The 17,179-nt window shown below is 55.1% G+C and overlaps 1 protein-coding gene across 1 annotated transcript; it reads left to right on the plus strand.

Moving 5' to 3' along the window:
- The first annotated feature begins 487 nt into the window (after positions 1-487).
- PDLIM4 (PDZ and LIM domain 4) lies at positions 488-15,756 on the plus strand. The gene is made up of 7 exons (XM_047076049.1): positions 488-580; positions 5,928-6,079; positions 9,814-9,892; positions 14,309-14,490; positions 14,695-14,858; positions 15,195-15,312; positions 15,454-15,756. Exons 1-7 carry the CDS (start codon positions 488-490, stop codon positions 15,656-15,658), a joined length of 993 nt encoding a protein of 330 aa, XP_046932005.1. The 3' UTR covers positions 15,659-15,756.
- Positions 15,757-17,179: the final 1,423 nt, after the last annotated feature.

The following is a 17,179-nucleotide window of genomic DNA, read 5'->3' on the forward strand; positions in this document are numbered from 1 at the left end:
AACAGGGAGGCAGCCTTGCCTGCCAGGACCTTGAGGAGTTTTCTGAGCAAGTCAGGGCCCCATCCCCCATTTGGGCCGGCCCCCACCGCCATCCCTCCTCAGCCTGGGGCGCTGCCCGGTAGAAGGGACTTCAAAGGGCCTGTGCCTGACCTTCCGCGGCCGCGCTGGGTCCGCGGACCTCAGAGCGAGGCCAGGGCAGAATCCCTGACGTCGGGGCTGCCCCAGTCCCGGGGTCTCCGCGAACCCCGCGGGGGTGCTGGGCTATAGGCGCCAGGGTTGAGGGGCGGGTCCTCAGAGCCCCCCGAAGTGGGCGGGGCGGGCCGGCCGCGGGGCCAATCCGGGCGCGCGGGGAGCCGGGGCGGGGGCCGGGTGGAGGGGAGTACGGGGGCGGGCGGGCCGGGGGCGGGGCGCGGCGTCCAGGCGGCGGCTGCGGCGGCGGCGGTGGCGGCGGCGGCTCCTCAGTGTCCGGCTCCGGCTCCGGCCCGCGATGCCCCACTCCGTGACCCTGCGCGGCCCTTCACCCTGGGGCTTCCGCCTAGTAGGCGGCCGGGACTTCAGCGCACCCCTCACCATCTCGCGGGTGAGTTTGATGGCCACGGGGCGGCGGGAAGGTCCTCCATCTGAGACCCTGCCCTCGCGGTCCACTCGAGACCCTGATCCCCGACGTCCCTGAAGTTCGAAGGCCAAGGAATGGCCAGGGAGACACACAGGCTCTAGAGGCTTCCAGGCATGGCAGTGTGGGGCCCCAACCGCCCCCCCTCTCTCCCGCTGGGCCTGCCTGCCCTGTCCCTTGAAGGATCCCCACCCCCTTGTTCACACACCAGCCTCCCTGCTGGTCTCATTTTGGGGGAGTGACTGCAGGCCAGAAAAGGACCGCAGTCGTGGGCCAGGGGTCTGGACCCATCGACAGAGGCCCAGAAACGCTGCTTAGGCTGAACCCAGTCAGGATTGGGGGCGAAATGACTGAGAGCCCCCTTCTAACAAAAGTCCCTGCCAGCAGAGCTGGGTGACCCCAGGGAGGTCTGGGGTCCTCTCTGGATATGAAAAGAGAAAGAGCCATCCACTTCCTCACTCTAGTTTTGGTCAGACTCTCATCTATGACCTCACTTGTCCTATGGGGAAGTGACCAGGAGGAATTCAGGGCTTCCAGGGGAAGGGAAAGGGGAGACTTACTGTGAGGATGTGAGACCCCTGCCCACAAGACAACACAAGGTCAGAGGCCAGAATAGCCTCAGCCCAGTTCCTCAAGGTTCCAGGGCTATGCATTACCCCAGGCTTAGGACAGAGGAGAAAGCAGAGGGGGCACAATCCTGGGCGGTGGCTAATTTGAGGAGGGAAGAGGAGCAGAGGAAGGGATTCAGGCCCTGAAGAAGGGGTACCCAATCCGGGCGAGACAGGATCCTGGCCCAGCCTTGGGGTCCCTTAGTTTGAAGGGCTAAAAAAGGGGAGTCAGACTCTGCCCTTTGGGGTCCCAGACTAAGGGACAAAAGAGGACAAAACAGAGATCCTGCCACTGAAGGCTCTCAGTCTGGAGGGAAGAGCAGAGGGGACCTGGGCCCATTTGAGGGCCATCCCTTATCCCCACACAGGCTGCTCTGATCTTTGGGGGCCTGTGTCAGGAAAACTGAGAACCACTTTCCCCCACCTTACTGCCACCTCTCTCCGCGGAGGCTGGACTAAGCTGGCTGGGCTTTCAGAGACTTCTTTCCACTTCCTAGGAGGGGGTGGGCACCCGGTGGAGCATAGAATTGTGGAATCCCTTTTCTGGGGGCCAGGGTGACAGGCAGGCCCAGCTGTCCTGGGAGGCTTCCCACATCTGCCCTTACCCCACGGCCACCAGGTTCCTGGGGCTGAGTGAGGTGGGCCTTTAACACATCCGGGAGCCTTTCATCTCCCACTTCCCTGAGGCACACTGCTGTGTGTGTGTGTGTGTGTGTGTGTGTGTGTGCGCGCGCGCGCGCGCCTCTGTGTCTGTCTCCATGTGTGTCTTGCTGTGTGTCCGCCAAAGCGGGCTGGTGGGGGTGCTAGGCCAGCCAGCAGGCCAGGCACCCTAGGCGTGAGGCCGCTGACAGGCTCAGTGGCGGCGGCTGACGGCCACAGGCGGCAGGGAGCAGAGACATCTGTTGCCCACGCGGCTGCCTGCCCGCGGAGGAAAGGCCTCCACACGTCACAGTGGCAGCAGCAGCAGCGGCCTTGTTTGGAGCTGACAGGGATGTAGGTCCCTGGCAGGCAGGCAAGTAGCCAGGCTGGGAGAGGGTTTGCCAGGAAGAACCCCCCTTGTCCCCCAAAGTCATGTAGCAGCAGCTCAGACCCAAGGAGCCAGGATGCCTGAGCCTGGGTTTGAGTGGGATCTAGGGAGATCTCCAGGGCTGAGGAAACACAGGCCACAGCTTGCCCAACAGGTACCTCAAGGGCAGGTCTACAGATACTGATGATATGTGGGAGTGTCCTTACCAAGGGGGCTAAGATCCAACTCCTTCCGTGCTTCCAGGGCCTCCTCCCACCTACCTCCCTGTGGGGACAGCCACACTCAGACAGGGTGGAGGCTGGGTGCCTGGCAGAGCTGGGGCCTTGCAACCTCAGCTCACAAAGCTTCAAGGAGCCCCCAAGAACACTGCCCAAGGCTTCTTCCTCTGTGAACTATAGTGGTTGCTGGTCTTGGCTGGGCATCCATAGCATTCCAGGCCCCACCCTAATGGGTGTTGGTACCAGCTCCCCAGCAACCGGAGCCTGGAGTGAGCACCACCATGTGCCCAACCTATTGTGGGGACTTTTTGCCTTGATTCTTTCAGGTAGTCCTCACAAGAGCCCTTATAAGTAAGGACTCCCTCCGGCCTCACATTATAGATGGGGACACTAAGGCTCAGAGGAGCTAAGGTAGTGAGTGTATCCAGAGGAGCAGAGCAGGGCCAGGAGTCCAGACCTGTCTGGAACTTGCTGTGACTGGATGGGACAGTATGGCACTGGACTCTGTGACTCCCAGCCTATCACAGCATCTAGGCTGGGCAGAGTGGAGCAGGGGCTGGAAATGTAGCTACTACAGGTGAGGGGGTTGGTTCATGCCCCAGTCTCCCAGCTGACGTCACTGTTCCCCTCTCCCTTCCTTCTATTTTTTTTAAACTGTTTGTTTGTTTTGAGAGAGAGAGAGAGCGCGCACGTGAGAGGGGGAGGTACAGAGAGAGAGGGGAACAGAGGATCCAAAGCAAGCTCCATGCTGACAGCAGAGAGCCTGATGCGGAGCTTAAACTCATGAACCATGATATCATGACCTGAGCCAAACTCAGGCACTTAACTGACTAAGCCACCCAGACACCCCCGCATCTATTTATCCTGCACTCAGCAGTCAGAGGGATAGGCCTGAATTAATCTGTGTCCTATGACTTCCCTGCTTAGAACCCTCCATAGTTCCAGACCACCCAGGAGAAATGCCAGTTTCTCACCTGGGCCTACAAGGCCTGCAGTTCTGGTCCCTGCTTCTTCTCTGACTTCTCTTCCATTGTCTCCTCACTAATGATGCTCCAACCTCAGGAGCCTGCTTTTACTCTCTCTCCCAGACGAGCCGTTATACATGCCAATCTTTCTACCTGTGACACTGTCTCTCCCCGGAAAGAGAAAATCACACAGTGGTTAGTAGATAAGACTTGGAACCAGTTGGCTTGGAATGAAGCCCTAACTCCGCCATTTATCAGTTGAGTGTCCTGCACTTCTCTGGACCTCAGTTTCCTCATCTAAGAAATGGGCTTTCCTTGAGGATTAATGAGACAATGCATATAAAGGCAGTTGGGAGAGTCATGGTTTCCTGGCCTCATGCCCTCTCTGACCAGAAATCCCCGAGCTAATGGAGTTGGCTGAGACCCAGCCACCCCTGCTTTCAAGAACTTCCTCCACCCACAGGGGCCTGAATGCACCCCTTGTGCTGGCTGAGTCATCCTGCAGCTAGCCACCCCCCTGAAGAAGAATACTTCTCTCCAGCATTGGGGACTGGGGCAAGGTGTCCCTTCCCCCAAGTCTCCCTTACTTCATCTGTAGGGATGAGAACAGCCTCTGTCTCACCAGGTGGTTGAAAGTTTGCCATGAACTAGTTATGGGTAAAGCCCAGGCCATGTCATAGAGCATGTATCCATAAAGGATAGGGGCCTGGAGCAGGACCTTGAGTAGAGGGTGGAATGATGCCTAGTGGGTGCTTCCCCAGGAGAACAGGCTTGTATAGGTGCCAGGCCCTGTGAATGAGCATTCATGGTGGTCTATTGGCTGAGGGTGTCATACTCTAGAAAAATATTCCTTGGGGCAAAAATATTTCAGGGCAGGTCAGCTTAGGCACTCCCCACATCAGGACTCCAGCCAAGAAGCTGCTACCACCTCAGCTTTGTCCACACACTGCTGAAAGCTGGATAAGCTGAGCCTAGCTTGGCTTCCAGGAGCGCCCAACCCCAGCAATAGGAACAGGGTCACTGGCGGCTCTCGAGAACTGGGCACCACTGGAGAGGCTGAGTAAGAATGAGGGTGCCTACAGGGCCCCTCACTTGGTGAGCATGTGACTCTTTTTTTTTTTTAACGTTTATTTCTTTTTGAGAGAGAGAGAGAGAGCATGAGCGAGGGAAGAGAAGAGAGAGGGGGGTACAGAGGATCCTAAGTGGGCTCTGCACTGACAGCAGCGAGCCTGATGTGGGGCTCAAACTCACAACCTGTGAGATCATGACCTGAGCCAAAGTCAGACACTCAACCGACCTAGCCACACAGGTGCTCCAGTGAGCATGTGACTCTTAATCTTGGGGTTGTCAGTTCAAGCTCCATGTTGGGCATAGAGATTCATTAAAAATTTTTAACTAAATTAAAAAAAATGAGGGTGGCTAAAGTCTATTTCCAAAGGCTGTGGTGGAACCAAGGATAGGGCGAAGGGTTCCCTGTTGCCTGAATTCCCCTGGACTCCTTACTCAGGCCTCCCTGTGAGCCTTTCCCCAACCTCATATGGCTCTCATGAGGGGACCAGTATTGTAAGAGTTTCCATATATGGACACCATTTGACTGGAGTCAATACTGGCATTGGAGTGGCCTGAGTGTCTATCCTGCAGAGGAAGTAGAGGTGAAATTGTGACTCAGGAGTGCAGACTGGCAGCTGGAAGTAGATGGCCTTGAACTTGACTAGAAAGGTGGTGACACAGACCCAGAATGAGGCACTTAGGGGAGGAAAATGGTAAAGGGGGTGCACAGAGTACTGTGAGAGTCCAGAGAACCAGCTCCCAGAGGAAATGGCCTCTCTGCTAAGACCTGAAGGTGAGGAGGTGTAAGCTGATAATTATGGTTTGAGGTCAAAGGAAAGAGTGTTCCAGGTGGAGAGAACAGCATTTGCAGAAGCATGGAGGTGAGAACTATCTGGAGCTGTAAGTAGCCTGGATATTCAACTGGCCTGGACAGAGTATGGGTAGGTAGAAGTGAATGTGGGAGGTAGGGATGAGAGGAAACAAGTAGGGAGACAAGGTCACTAGGAAATATCAGGTCAAGGGGCTTCTGTGCAGTCTCTCTGGGTAGGGCACTGTCTATGTAGGGTATTTGTGACACGTCCATGCTTTATATGTATCTGGGAGCACATGTGTTCCTGTGTGTCCTTTGTATGTCCTTGGGCACATATGCAGGCTACAAGAGTGACATCCTACTGTACTAGTCCTATATGCCTTCACTTATGTGCCCCTCTTTTATGCACTCACACCCCACCAGTCCTTCAGGTGCTAGAATTAGGAGTGTTTAGAGCAGAGGCTGCAGCCAGACCACATGGGAACTTAACCAGTGTCTTGACTTGCCTACCCACAGGTCATGTTGGCAGGAGGGCCACATAGCCCAGGTTCTGAGGTTGGAAGGGTTCTAGAGCAGAGACTGCAGCAAGGCCACACGATGACCAATTCCCAGTGATCTGGCTTGTCCACCTACAGGTCCATGCTGGAAGCAAGGCTGCATTGGCCGCCCTGTGCCCTGGAGACCTGATCCAGGCCATCAATGGTGAAAGCACAGAGCTCATGACACACCTGGAGGCGCAGAACCGCATCAAGGGCTGCCATGACCATCTCACGCTCTCCGTGAGCAGGTATGCACAGGGCAGGCTGGGCCAGGATGATGGGGGGTGGGATTTAAGGGGAGGGTAAGTTAAAAATGGCCAGTGTCATGGGAGAGCTGAACCTCACACAGTCTCTCTGCCTCAGCTCATGGCACCCTGGTCCTCGGAAGTAGTGCTTTCCTGGGGGCCTGCCAGGCACTGTTTGGAGACGGGAGTGGCTTAAGAAGGGAAGAAGCTCCCTATTAGCTCAGGGCTGGAAGTGTATGGAGGGACTTATGGGAAGGAGATAGGCAGCCCAAATCAAGTATGAAATAAGACCTTGGGTGGCTTCTGGGGAGGGGGATGATTTCAGTCTTCTCTCCACCCGAGTGATCTGCTTGATGACCATTTCAAAGTGGTTTCTTGTCCAACACCTCATTTAACCTTCAAACCTGCTTGATAAGGTAAAACCTAGTATAGTCTTTGTATTACAGATGAGATAGCTGAATCTCAGAAAGGTTAGAGGGTGTCTAAAGTCACACAGCAAGGGAGTGAGGAAGCAAAATTTGTCCTCAGGTCTCTCACTCCTAGGAGTGGCTGCTAACCACTCCTACCACCCTGTGGCTACCCTCAGCTGTCCCCACTATGGCCCGTGCCTCTGCCCCAGTTAAATCCGGATATTGTAGACTATGTAATGCCATCCAGCCTACATGAAGGGAGGATTGGGGATCGCCAAGCCCCATCTGTACCCTATAAATGGTCTAGGATGCAAAGTCCACCTGGGGTGTTCACAGCCTTACTCAGGCCCTGGGTCTTTGTTCAGCTCTAAAGGTAGTTGGCCAGGTCCTGGCTGAGTGGGATCTCCCTGCCCTCTGTCTTGCTTGGATTCAGAGAAGTCAGACATAACTGTTCAGCTCTGCCACGTTCACTGCTAACAGGGACTTTCCATGACCCCCTGTGGATGTGTGTCGGCCAAACCTCCCCAAACCACAACACGGCTAACTATGCCTTAGCGCTGGTAGGGCTGAGAGCCATTAAACATGTTAGGAAGGCTTCTGAGATAGTATCCATTTGTGTCTGGGTCCAGGTTGGGGTCAGGACCCCTGACTGTGCTCTTGGAGCTGATTGCAAGTCCAAGGCCTTGTACCCTCCACCTGGTCCAAAGTAAGGAGCCCCTGGCCTGAAATTTCAGCAGAGCTGGTTCTCATCCAGACTCTTTGGGGTCTTAAGTACACCAGATGACCTTTGTGAACCTGGGTTTCCTTCTCCCTAAAGAAGGACCACATTCATCACCCTCTCCCAGACTGAGGTACAGTCTGGCTGGGGAAAACATCAGCACTGCTCTGCCCACGAGTAGCCTCTGTGGTCGCCCCACTTGGCTGGTTTCCTGGGCCCTGACTCACCTCCGGCCTTGATTTTACATGGCTAAACAAGGGAAGCCCTGGTAGTAGTGGGGTGAGGGAGGCAGCAGCGGCTTATAGGGGGCCTGAGTAAGGAGGTTCCCAGAGGGAATGATGTCAGGGGAGGGCAGCAGCATGGGGGCAGGGTGGAGGTCCCCCTTTCTTCCTTCCTTCCTTCCTTCCTTTCATCCCTGCTCATTTGTTCCAAGCCAAGCATGTGTGGAGCCAGGGGCCCCCTGATCTGTTCTACCTTGCCTCCAAATGCTGCCTGGCCATGGAGCAGGTGAGAGCACATTCTCTACTATCACAGATCTGGGGTCAAACCCCAGCTCTGCACTTGAGAACTGTGTGGTCCTCCAGCAAGTGATTTAATCTTAAATCACTTAATCTTAAAGTTCTCCGCTTCCTTAACTCCAAAATGGGACCGTCTTGTGATTTGGGGATTGAATGCTTATGACACACCGGGTCTGCTCAGGGTGAAAATCTGGGGTGCTGTCCTCCAGCTCCCATCTCCACTTCTCACACATGCAGAGTCTGGGCGATCACAAAGGCCACCATGACCCTTTGGGTCAGAATTTCTTTTCCTGGGCACCATCTCACCTGTAAGCCTCTGAACCTGCTCTGTAGCCTGTTTGCTATGCCAGGACCTATGCCCCAAAGACCCCCTCAATGTGGGTTCTGTGGAGGATCCACCAGGTCAGCTAGCTGGAAGGAGCTATTCTGTGCCCCTACCCCCCAGAGCTCTGCCCAGACCACCTATCCTCTTGTGTACAGAGGGCTCTAATCCTCCACAGACTTCTCCACAGGATGCAAAGTGAAAGAAAGGGCCAGTTTTCCTGCTATGCTTATTTTGTCTAGAACTCAGAACCAGTTATCCCAACAATCCAAGCTAACTCACACTTTCTGGACATGTTCTGTAGGCCCAGACCTTCCTGGCATCAGTTCCAACCTTGGGCTTCTGGTGGGGTCTGTGTTGCCCATTATGTATGTTACAAGATGCATTTGCATGGCCCACACTTGGGCTATCATTTGCTTAGAGATGGTAGATGGTGCCACCTGTCCAGCTGGACATGAAGGCCTGGGAATGGAGATTGAATAAGCTCTTCATTCTGATATGATGCCTTGGGCCACACTCTTGGCTCTGGGTACTTTGTGCACTCTGACCTTTGGACCTCAGGATTGAACATCTCTTCTGGGCAGAACCTCAGGGAAGTATAGGCCATATAGCCACATGAGATGTCCTAGATTCATCCCAGAAGAGCTCTGAGTGGGTGGAGGCCATAGGTAGAGCTGTGGGTTAGGGCAGTCACTTGGGAGCCAAGCTGAGAGGGCTGGGGCCAGATCCCAGTGGGGATGGTGTTGCCTCGGGGCAGCAGAGCTTTGGTTCCACAGGGCTGCAAAAGGCTGTGGGGGAGAAAGGCTAGTCTGCAGGGGATTGAGGAATGGGCAAAGGTGAGGAAATATAGAGTAAGTGTGGTCTACAGGTGTAGACAGTTAAAATCCTTCACTGGGTGGTGGACAGAGAGAGAGTTGAGTTGCTGGCCCAGTGGTGACACCTTGGAAGGCACCCAGATGCCTTTTGAGATGAGAGGGGACATTACTGGTGTAACCTGCCTCATTTCACACCCACCTGTCAGTCTGGGGTCCAGGCACCCTCCTGAGCTGCCTCCTCGCAGGGCTACTGAGTGGCAGGACTGGGCCCCAGGCCCATAGCTTCTCAGCCTTGCCTGCCCCGCCTGCCCTGCTTATGGCAGGTTTATGATGTTTTTCTCCCTCCTGAGTGGTGTTTGGCTTTTGGTTTCTATGGTGAAGCAGGAATTTCCTAATGGCCTGTTTCCCATCTGGGCTGGGCAGACACTGGTGATGACTCTGCCTGCAGCAGGAGGGGAGGCGCACCCCTCAAAGCCTTTATTTCACCTCCCCCAGAGCCCATGGATGCCTGACCTCCAGGCCAGGCCAGAGGCTCTGGATGGAAGAGGATAAGTAAATGGGCTCCTAGCTAATCAATGTGTGAGGCCTGGCTCGCCCTGCTATGAGCTCGCCCTCTTTACGCTGGGGCCACAGAGAGGGTGAAAAAAGTGGGGAAGCTTCAGGGCTTCTGTTGCATCCTCCCTGGGAATGAGACCAGAAAGGCATGGAGCAGCTGGTGGGGAAGGAACACACAGCCCCACCCTAGGTGGTGGCTGACCTGGAGCTCTATCTCCTGCCGTAATGGCCACCATTCTGGTGCAGGGGCAAGTGCTACAGTGGTGTCCTTTGCCGTGCCCGATGCCAGGCCTGGTCCTGGGGGGCTCTGGGTCCAGAGCCCAGCCCCTCTTGGACCTGGTCCCAGTCATATTAGGCACACTAAGCAAACATACCTGACCATTCTAATTTCTGCTACAGGCCTGAAGGCAGGAGCTGGCCCAGTACCCCAGAGGACAAGGCTCAGGCACAGAGGATCCACATTGACCCTGAGGCCCAGGTATGTATGGACACCACCTGGCCTGGCCTGGTTCAGAGTGAGCCCAGGGCAGAGGGGCCAGGCCTGGTCCATGGGTTAAACTGCACTAGATGTCTTCACCATGGCTTTCATATGTCCAGGCCAGAGCCTGAAGCAGCAGACTTCTCTAGGCCATGTCTGTACCCCATCCTGTGCTCCCCAAGTGATGGACATCTGCTGGGGGCTCTGTCTGTACTCTAGGCAGTCCTAGATTCTGAGACAAAGGGACCTCTAATGGGCAGGAACGGGGCCAGGCCTTGGCTCAAGCCTACTACTCACTCAGCTGGGCTTCACTCTGGTGCCTAGTGATGCCAGACCAAGAGGAAGTCACCAGGCTTGGGGCCGGGGTGGGGGGAAACGTTGAGCCATGGAGTAACTTCAGACTATTTAGGTTCTCTTCTGTCCCATCTTAGCCTTGGATGCCTGGCTAGAGCCAAACTCAGGCCTGAAGACTGACTTTAGAATATAAGGCACTTCCTTGCCCTATCTAAGACTACAGTTTTCCCCTGGCCGGCCTGTGATTGCACCTAGCAGACCTCAGTCTGCTCAGTCGCCTCGCTGCATATAACAGGACTCATAGCTATGATACTGTCCTCAAGTGGAGGAGGGGGGCAAGGAGAAGCTGCTCTAGGGCTTGTTTTGCCATGGGCTTGAGGGGTAGCCAAGTGGACAGGGCTGAGGTATCCAGAGCCAGCTCAACATCTCTGGGCCACAGAGTTTGGACCAGGTGGAGCAGGACTAGTCTTTGATGGTGCCAGAGCTGTGGGACTCAGCATCTGGGGCTATGGCCTCCTGGGCCTGCTTATTCTACTTTCTCGCCACAGAGGCTTCACTATATAGAAGAAAGGATCCGCTATGGCCTCTCCCTCACCACGTATCCCAGTCCTCATCTTGCTCTGATATTTGTTTCCTACCTTGCTTTTGCTGGAATCTCTGAGGCCAGATGCTTACTACATTCCAGGGAGTGCCCATTCTGAAAATGGAGAGGCATTTAGCAATTCTGGGATGGCAGAAGCCAGGGCCAAAGGAGTCCAAAGTAGGCACATTAGTCACCCAAGGGTTCAGAGAGGGCTCCCTGGAGGAGGGGCTATCCAAGCCAAGACCTGAAAGACTAGGAAGAATAAGTCCGGCAAAGGGGCATGGAGAAAGGAGGTGTATGAGGAAGCACAAAGGCCCAGAAGTGAGATTGTGCATCATAGGTTCAGAAAAAAGAAAGCTCCTAGGTGGGAGTGCAGAGGCAAGGGATGAGGTGATAAGGCAGAACCACAGAGACTCTCTCGGTTTCCTTTCTCCAGGACCTCAGCTGTTCCTGCAGAGATTTATGGCCACACTGTGTGTCTGAAGCTTGCCCTGGTAGTCCCTTGGACCTCAGGGGAGGTGCCAGGGGAAGGCAGGGGTTGACAAATTGACCAGACTTGACATGGACCAGGGGGAAGGCAGCAGCACAGTGTAGGCCCCTGGCATATATGTGAGGCCCAGCTTTCACATGTGAGTGCAGGATGGATAGAACAAGAGGGTCTGAATTTTGGAATTTGAAGCTCAGCTCTGTTCAGTCCTTCAGGAGAGGCTCAGGGCAGGTGGGCTTGGGGGCCAAAGAGCAGCTGCCCTGCCCCCACACTTTCCCTTTCTGACCTCCTTGAGGACTAGGCTGCCAGTGGCTCAGGCTGGAGTCAGAGGAATTTTCTACAAGCAACAGGGCTGCCCCTCAGCTGCTGCCCGCCCCTTGTACTTAAAAGTCATGAGCTCCGTGGGTGGCAACAGAAACACCCCCATCCAGCCCCCACAGGGCTATGTCCTCAGGAACACAGACACAGGGCTCATTGTCCCCAAAGTGCTCCCATCCTCCGCCTGCAGTGGGGAGCGGGTGGGCCCAGCTAGAGCCATCAGAGGAGGAGAAAACCACCATTGGCCCTGAGACCAGCACAAGGTACCCTGGCACGCACCCCCGAGTGCAAATAGGTCATGTAGGTCATGCAGGGTTATAGGAGAGAGACCGTTCTTCCTTCAGGCCTTACATGGGAACACAGGAGGCATGTGGTCCAGCCCAGGGCTGAGAAAGGATTATGATAACGGAAGCTTTCCCAGAGAGGATGCCATTTAAGCTGAGAACCTGGTGATGGGTTAAGGCAAGCCAGGTAGAGCAGGCAGCCCTAGCACACCAGCCTGTTCTTCCCAGACCAGCAGAGAGCTGGAGTTTGGCCTCTAGGAAGTTCTACCTGCTCATCTGGATTCAGTACCCACTTCCATCCAAGCTGAGTGTCCCAGATTCTGACCACACTCATGTGGGAGCTGATGAGAAAGCAGGCAGTTACTCCCAATCTGCTGATTATCCCACTGAGGCTTCAAGAACCAAATCAACAGCTGACGGATACTCAGAGAGAAGGAGCACATGGTACCAAGTGCACCAGCGCAGAGAGGGGGGAAACCAGGAATAGGAAGAGGAGCTCAGGAATGCCCGTGATAGCCCTTCGTCCAACAAGCATTTGCTGTGTGCCAGGCAGTATATGAAGTGCTTTGTATGCAACTGTCTCATTTTATCCCAAGGAATTTATGATATAGATACCATTACATTCCCCATTTCACAGATGAAGAAATAGATTCAGAGAGGTAATAGAGCTGGGACTCAAACAAAGACTGAGGTCACCATGTGTATCCTAACCACTGAGTTCATACCTAGAGAGGCAGCTGCACGGGAGGCCGTGGGAGGGGCAGTGGCTCTGATGACCCTGCATGGACTCCCACACCCTGCTGGGTGAGTGAGGGCCTCCTTCCTCCAAGACCTTCTGACTCCCCTTCCTGTTGAAGCCTCCTCCATACCAAGCTCAGCCCTGCCCCCACAGCCCATGGCCCATCTGGTCCCCATTATAGGCCAGGCCAGCCTTGCCTGCCTGTCTGCCCTTCAGACACATGTGCAAAAGTGCTCAGGTTTCTCAGGGGCTTTTGTTCAGCCCAGTGGGGATAAGGGCTTTCCTACTGCTGTTTGCCTCATTGATGGGGGCCCACCTGGGCAGTGAGACCCTCCCCTTTGACTGTTGGGGTGGGGGAAATGGGGGTACCACGCCCACTCAGTGACTGGTCCACCCATTCCCCAGGCTCCCGCCCAGGTCAGAGGCTGCAGAAAAAGCAGGGGCAGTCCAGATAAAGCTCTGCAGGCTCCACTGTGCCCCAGTGGTGGAGGCTGCCTGGCATGGGCTCTTTCCCCCTAGAACAAACATCTTGTCCACACCATCTAGTCTCTCCATCCCCACTGTAGAGCAAAGGAGAAATTTACATGTCATCTCCCAGGCTGAGGCTGAGACCCACCTTCATAGCCTGGACTCTTGTTCCTTATCTTAAAGTCAGGCTGCTCTGGCCACCAATCTCATCCCAGCCATGGAGGCTACTATAGCCATCCCCAGGGTGACCAGCCCTGGCTCTGAGAATGTGAGACTGTGTATGTGTGATTAGGTGTATGTTGGTGGACTGGCTGGCACTTGTGTGTTGTCTTCGTGCATGTGTTTGCCTGTAAAAGTCCTTGTGAGAGTGTGCATACCTATATGTGCCTGCAAGCTAGGGGCAGATGGCCCTGGACTCTTCAGGGACAAAGATCCCCAGTCCCCATTCAGATCCACACCTATGAAGATACTGCCCTTTTCTCATGAGCTGAGGAGGCATTTTCAAGGCATTCCCTGAAATGTTTCAGCCAAGGGCACCAGGCTGGCCATGGGGTGATGGGGTGGGGATCCTTAAGCCCTGACCCAGCCTCTGCCCCTCATCTGCTCTGCCTATAGAAAGCCACCCATATTGTGCTAGGAAACATGAAATGGAAGCAAAGGTACAGACCTAAAGGGGGCTGACCTCACAATGACACCCTTGAGCCTCAGTCTGCTCCCACTCTCACTGTGTGCTTTGGGCACACAATGATTGATGACTCTTCCTGGCTGCAGGACAGGAGTTTGTTTTTCACGTTCACGACTATGGGCCCATACAGTACCCAGCACAGTTCTGGCAGGTAAGAAGGCTTGGCACCAGAACCATCTCTGCAAGGAAACCACACACTTCGCTCCAGTCACAATGGCCTTAAAAGGCTTCTTGGAATGGTCCTGCCCCAACACTATCCCTTACGGGCACTGGTGGTGAGAACCACCACACAGTTCATGTGCCAAGGTTGAATCTAAAGGCACTCAGATTTTTGTGTCTGCCTTTCCATGGTCATTTCTCACTTCTGCTGGGGTTGAACCAGTCCCAAGTTTCAGCCCTTCCCTGTCCAGGCACCACAGCCCAGAGATGCCAGAGCCAGGGTAACCAGCCAACATCTAGGAAGGCCTGGCATAACAGGGTAAGGGTGGGATGTGTACGTAATGGCCAGAGACCCTACCCCAGAGGGTTTCTCAATGCTTAGGCCCCTCTCTCTTGTAGGATGGCAGTCCGGCGACCAGCAGGCGGCCCTCAGCCACTGGGATTGGGCTAGAAGATGGCAGGCCAGGCCTGGGACCTCCTTATGGGCAGCCATCTCACCTCCCATTGCATCACAATGGCAGCAACAGTGAGGCTACCTTAATGACTCAAATGAGCACCCTGCATGTGTCTCCACTTCACAGGTAGTACAGAGAGATGGCCTTTGAAGCCACACCCAGATCCCATCTTAATCCCTGATCCCTCAAATCTCATCTTGACCCCTGACACTTGATCTCTGGGTCTCAGCTGGTTTCACTCTGATCCATGAAACCTCACCAGACCCCTGAGCTGGCAGAGGGGAAGGTTGGTACCACAACCCTGTCCCTTGGTGCATCTTTTTCACGCAGCACTGACCCAGCCAGAGGCCTCCCGCGGAGCCGAGACTGCGGAGTGGACCTGGGCTCCGAGGTGTACAGGATGCTTCGGGAGCCGGCTGAGCCCTTGACTGCAGAGCCCAAGCAGTCAGGCTCCTTCCGCTACTTGCAGGGCATGCTAGAGGCTGGGGAGGGCGGTAAGACTCCTGCCAACTTGCCCCACCTGCCTTCCCACTCCCTCAGTTGCCTTGAATTGCTCCGCCCCCTCTCTTTGCGTCCCCATGCCCTGCCTCCCAGCCATCTGCCCCTGCCTTGTCTCCTCCCAGCGTTCCCACACCGCTCAATGCAACTGTGAGTGCTGATTCTCACTCCACCCTTGTCGCAGTCCCTGGTCGCATGCCCTCCAAACCTCGTCCCCAGTCGCAGTGCTGGTGGTCCCTGAAGCAGGGCCCAACCCACACCGCGTAGAACTGAAGTTATTCCCTTTTCTCACCTCTGCACCTGGCTCATGCCACTTGCGCTCCGGCTTTCAGGGGAGCGGCCCGGGCCTGGAGGCCCCCGCAACCTCAAGCCCACCGCCAGCAAGCTGGGCACTCCGCTGAGTGGCCTGCAAGGACTGCCCGAATGCACACGCTGTGGCCATGGCATCGTGTGAGTACACACCCTGCTTTCCCCACCCTGACCCGGGTACTCCCTTGGCCCCGCCCGAGGCCCTGAGGCCCCGGATGGGAGCGCTCACGAATGCGTCTATCAGTCGCCAGAAGCAGCCCTCTCTCCCCGTCTCCCCATCAGGGGCACCATCGTCAAGGCTCGGGACAAGCTTTACCACCCGGAGTGCTTCATGTGCAGCGACTGCGGCCTGAACCTTAAGCAGCGCGGTTACTTCTTTCTGGACGAGCGGCTCTACTGTGAGAGCCACGCCAAGGCTCGCGTCAAGCCGCCGGAGGGCTACGATGTAGTGGCGGTATACCCCAATGCCAAGGTGGAACTCGTCTGAGCTGCTCCCGGAACTTCCAGTCTCTGCTTCTGCTTTTAATGCCCCCACTCGGCCCGTGTAAATATGTTTGCCCCTGCCTCTCTAATAAACTCCGTCAGCTCGGCCTTGAACATGTCCGTGCCCTGGCCTGCCTCCCTCTAGCACAGGCCATGACTCCCGAGTGTGGCCTCTATGTCCTAGGTACTTGGTGAGCAAGACAGGTGCTGTGCTGTCTTCAAGGAGGCCACAGCCTAGATGGCTGGCAGACATAAATCACAAGGGGCAGTTATATTAGTAGGGAGGTGCGATCTGGGGTGCTATGACTGATGTCACACCAAGGGGTCTGATCTGGGTGGAGTCAGAGAAGGTGTCAACTGAGGACTATACAGAGAGGAATCGTGTATGCAGAGGTATGGCAAAAGTAAGCACAGACGGGAAAGGTCTCCTCTGGCCACCAGCAGAGAGAGGGCAGCCCCTAGTAGCTGCAGGTGGGATTGCTGAAGTGGGGGGGGGGGCAGAAATCCCTGGGACTGCTGATGGCGGTAACTGCCCCCTGACCTTCCGCGTTCTCGGCGTTCTCATGTGTCTCTCCCTCCCCCTGCCCACTATTCTTTCCTCGACCCCTTTTTCTTTCTCCTTCACCTCTCTCCCCACTAGGGGGCGCGCCTAGAGAGTGTTGGGGGAGGGCCTGTGAGAGTCAGGAGAGGGACTGGGGAGGGGGGGCGAGGAGGCAGAGAAGGAGGGAGAGAAAGGAGGAGGGCCTAGGACCCCACCCTTCACGCAGCTCCAATCTCCAAAGCCCAGGGTAAACACAACCCCTTCTCCAGACCTGGCGGTTGATTACCGGGTGGTGGGGCGACCTGGAGCCTTTAATGGATCGGTTGCTTATGCCGGTACAGACTGGCGCTTTTTAAAAAATATAAATGATATCAGAGTTGGTGAGTTGTGGCCGTTCACAGGCAACAAACTGCCCTGGGCTCCAGGTCACACGGATCTGCGCTCTCCACAGCTTGCTCCCGGCCGGAAGCAGCCTCATTCGCTGAGTCCCCGTTTACTTAGCTAGCCCTCAGTAATGTACCTTTGTGCTATTTTCAATTTTGTACTGTCACAAAAACCACAAAAGATTTATCGTTTCCCCCTCTTACTATCAGCACACGACAGTGCCCGTTAACTCACGCTCTTGCTATCACAGGATAGTATCTCTCTCTCTTTTCATTTTTTGCCAACCCGATGAGTAAAATGCGATACGTGATTGCTTTAATTTGCATTCCTCTGATTACCGGTGATGCACATTCATTCGACAATGTGTTTGCTGTTGGGCGCTGAGTGAACAGCTGGGAACAGAATGGTCTTCTCCCTCCAAGACTTCTCCTGTGAATTGCCCTAAACCCTTTACTCATTTTTCCGAGACTCATTTACTTCTTGTTGAAAGGACCTTTTCATACTTTTGCAGGAGTCTTTTTCACTTGACTTTATTCCACTATCACGTTGACTTAATTACTACTGTTGTAGAGTGTAATATGCCAATCTCTCCTTGTTCCT

The sequence above is a fragment of the Lynx rufus genome, unplaced genomic scaffold (genome assembly GCF_022079265.1).
Source record: "Lynx rufus isolate CCGP_SWC_20201006 ecotype Redwood Valley unplaced genomic scaffold, mLynRuf1.p SCAF_1, whole genome shotgun sequence".
Taxonomy (NCBI): domain Eukaryota; kingdom Metazoa; phylum Chordata; class Mammalia; order Carnivora; family Felidae; genus Lynx; species Lynx rufus.